Source organism: Vombatus ursinus, unplaced genomic scaffold (assembly GCF_900497805.2).
Source record: "Vombatus ursinus unplaced genomic scaffold, bare-nosed wombat genome assembly UNPS02014802.1, whole genome shotgun sequence".
Lineage (NCBI taxonomy): Eukaryota > Metazoa > Chordata > Mammalia > Diprotodontia > Vombatidae > Vombatus > Vombatus ursinus.
In genome coordinates, this window is record NW_020954580.1 from 32,966,161 (window position 1) to 32,970,235 (window position 4,075).

General features: G+C 37.3%; 1 protein-coding gene across 1 annotated transcript; it reads right to left on the reverse strand.

Moving 5' to 3' along the window:
* Positions 1–204: 204 nt before the first annotated feature.
* LOC114051378 (histone H3.3-like) lies at positions 205–603 on the reverse strand. Its single transcript, XM_027873702.1, has one exon. The coding sequence runs from the start codon at positions 601–603 to the stop codon at positions 205–207; it is 399 nt and encodes a 132-aa protein (XP_027729503.1).
* Between the last annotated feature and the right edge of the window lie 3,472 nt (positions 604–4,075).

Below are 4,075 nucleotides of genomic sequence, written 5' to 3' on the forward strand. Positions count from 1 at the left end.
TTTTTCCATTTGCTATCATATTCTTAGGTACCTTTTGACCCCATGGGGGGAAATATATATATATATATATATACATACACACACACATATATATAATGTGTGTGTGTGTGTGTGTGTGTGTGTTTTATTCAGAACTACCAATAACAGGAATAAGAAATTTTTTTCTGTTTTGAGAATGAAGAATGTTTCCCATCACAGTGGAGTTTAAGCACGTTCTCCACGTATGCGGCATGCTAGCTGGATATCTTTTGGCATGATTGCGACACGTTTGGCGTGGATAGCACATAGGTTGCTGTACTCAAACAAGACAACCAGATAGGCTTCACTTGCCTCCTGCAAAGCACCAACTGCTGCACTCTGGAAGCACAGATCTGTTTTGAAGTCCTGAGCAATTTCACGCACCAGACGCTGGAAGGGAAGTTTACGAATCAGAAGTTCAGCGGACTTCTGATAACGTCTGATTTCAAGGAGAGCCACACTACCCGGCCTGTAGCAATGAGGTGTCTTGATCCCTCCAGGAGGGGTGCACCCTCGCGAGCGGCTTTTGTAGCTAGGGGCTTTACCACCGGTGGATTTGCGGGTGGTTTGCTTGGTACGAGCCATGTTCCTGAAAACTTCTCCTTATAAACCACCCCTTCTCTTTCGGCTTGGGCTGGGAGAGCGAGAGGCGGCCCTAGCACTGGACAGCTGCGGCTGCTGCGAACACAATTCTACTTCATTTTTCCATCAGTTATCTTTCCTCCCACTGTAAACTATTAAGGAAGCAATAACCACAAAAGCACCTAGCAAAATAATTCCAACTAAATAAACACATTTTGGTCAAACAGACAGGTATTTCATGGGGAAATATTATAGGATCACATATGGAGTTAGAAGGGACCTCAGAGACCATCTTATCCAAATCCATCATTATACTGAAAAGGAAGTACTGAGGTCCGTGGAAGTTAAATGAAGTTTGACTGTGAAAGTGAGAAAAAGTTAAAGGTAGTTTGAGGGTATGATAGAGTTAAGTGTGAAGTTTTTGTTTTAAAACTAGGAGAGTCAAGAAGTATGTTTGAAGGTATCTGGAAGGAGCCTGCACAGGCATTCTTGCAGATAATTTGGCAAGGGATGAAATCAGTGACACAAGCAGAGAGGATGACTTTTGCAAGGTGTGAGACAAAGAAAAGATCTAGTTTCAATTCTGGCCTCTGATACCTACTGACTCTGTGACCCTGAGTAATTTTCACTTAATCACCCTGGTCCCCAGAGTTTCTTCACATCAAAATGAGAAGGTTCACTAGTTAAGATTATGTGACATAAATTAATGTCAGTTAGGTGGTGCAGCTGATGGAGTGCCAGGCCTGGAGTCAGAAAAACTCAAATCTGGCCTCAGATACTTATTAGCTGTGTGACCATGGGCAAGTCACTTAACCCTATTTGGTTTAATTTCCTCATCTGTAAAATGAGATAGAGAAGGAAATAGCAAATCACTCCAGTATCTTTGCCACGAAACCCTGAATAGGGTCATGAAGAGTCAGATACCACTGAAATGACTGAATAATAAAAGTCTTAATTAACATAGGTACTGACTTATTCCAGTAGATCTCAGTAAGTATTATTGTCCCCTGGACTTTAAATCCAGGACTCTTTACACTATAATAATCTTTCTCTATGAGAATGACCAAAAAAAAAAAAAGAGTTTACCAAAAGACTATAATGTGTGGCACTACTTACTACTTGTGTAACCTTTGTCTGGTCACAACATATTTCTGAGCCTTTTAAGATCTTGATTTTGAAATGAGGCTCTTGAACTAGCTGATCTCTAAGGTCTTTTTTTATCTGTAAAATCCACAATCTTATATTTTTCCCCTTTAGTAACTGATATCCAGAAGTGATAGAGATAAAGGGGAATAGAAGATAAAAGAGAGAGAGAACAAATGATTAAAGGGGGCAAGCTCCCAGAGGAGAACAGAAGGGATGGGATAAAGGGAAGGAGTCTATGAATCCTCCAATATATCTGACTGCTCTTTCTCAGAAGCACTTGGTGGATCATCATCTATATTCTGGCTCTAAAGGATGAATGTTCTTCAAACACTTTCTCCTGCATTCCATTTCTGTCTTAGAGTTAACTGAAAATATTGATGAACCTATCAGGCCACCTAACATAAGGGTTTACTGGTGACAAGATGCTCTGTACTCCTTGAATAAATAGAAGGATCATTCCACATATATACATATCATTGTAAATTTGAGATATTTTATTTAGCATGGTTTAACAAAAATATTTAAGTATCTTCTTGTTTCCTCAAATACACCTAAAGGAAATACTTCAGAGGTGATCATTGCCCCCAGTGAGTACTCTCATATCACACCATTGTACCCCATCTTTACCATGTTCCTTTACTTGCCGATGATATAACTTCATGGTGTTTTTTTAGCCTTTCCAAGTTAAGGTCTCTGTACTTTGTATAGTGATAATAAGTCAAAAGGAGAGACAGATTAGAAGGCAAAGAGGAGGATGGGAGGAAGGTAGGAGAGGAGAACTAGAAGAGAAGAAAGATAAAGATATTTTAAAATCTATCAAGCTATAGGCCTTTAATAAGTGCTTATTATGATATGAATTAGACCCTATGGTAGGAAATGAGGAAATATAGGTATATAGATATATACACATATGTTTATATTATGTGTAGCTGTATGTATATAATATATATTTTATATTGCTTGTGTGCATATATGCCTGAAAACATACACATATATGTTTATATTTATTTATATACATATTTATTCATATCTGCATATGAAAAGGAAATAATCTCCACCTTTAAAGATATTCTAAACATTTCAATTAAACAATTATTAGGAACCTGCTATGTATGAATTATTAAGCCAAGAACAAATTTGAAAATGCACAATAAATAAGATGAAAAAATATTAATAACATTGCTTTTCTGTATTGGTGGTTGGGAATAGATCAATTCTGAAAATTGTAATAACATTTTCCCTCTCTTAAGAAAACATTGAAAGAAAAGTAGAGGTCAAATCCAAATGCCAATCTGGGTTGGCATTCTAGAGCCACAACTTAATAGCTTTGCAAATGTAGACAAATCCCTTAACTTCTCTAAGTCCCAATTTCCTCATCTGTAAAACGAGCATGGTCATTTCTACACAAGCTAACTCAGGTACTGTGATATATGGACACAATATTCACAACAAAAAAAGTCAATGAATTTTTTTGAAGTGATCCTAACCAAAGTAACTAAGTCAAATTAATTTCTAAAAAAAAAATCATTAGAAATAAGTAAGTTCTAAAAAAAAATCATTAGAAATAAGATGACACTAATTCCTTTTTAGGTTTTTCCATAATTTTATCTTCATGCAGTAGACCAAAAATCATTATACTAAAGATCACAAACTTGGAGAAATCACTTAACTGTTCTCCATATCCAAAATGGATAGAGGAGGTAGAGCCAAGATAGCAGATTAGAAGGAAATACAAGAAGTTTCTCCCTCTAAATAAATAAATAAATAAATAAACAAACAAACAAATAAATAAATAAATAAATGAACAAGTAAGTAGATAAATAAATACAAATAAAACCTCCTTGAAATGTATCTAGAAAACACAGTAGACTGGGGAAATCCAAGAAAAAGCCACAGACCAGATCATTATAGGTATGTAGGCAAAGAACTCTGTGAACTCTGGGGAAGGAATCTAGCAAAGGGCAAAAATCCATGGCAGACTGAGAAGCGTACCTGCATCTAGGGGTGGTGTTCCATGATAAGAACCTGTTACAGGCCTTAGCAAGGTACTGAGTGAGGAGAAAATTCAGAAACCAGCAGCATCAGTGAGACTCAGATCTCTGTAGCAGAGTGGGGTCTCAGTTCAAAAACCTAGACCAGTCTGAAGCCTGTGCATGAATCCTATTGCCTAGAGGCAGTTCTGTCACTCTGAATCAGCACTTTCCCAGATGGCTGATAGTAGCTGATTCCAGCAGCATTCTCCTGTTGCTCATACTCAGGTCAGAAATTTATAGAGCTCGGTTTTGTGTGTGTGTGTGTGTGTGTGTGTGTGTGTGTGTGTGTGTGTGTG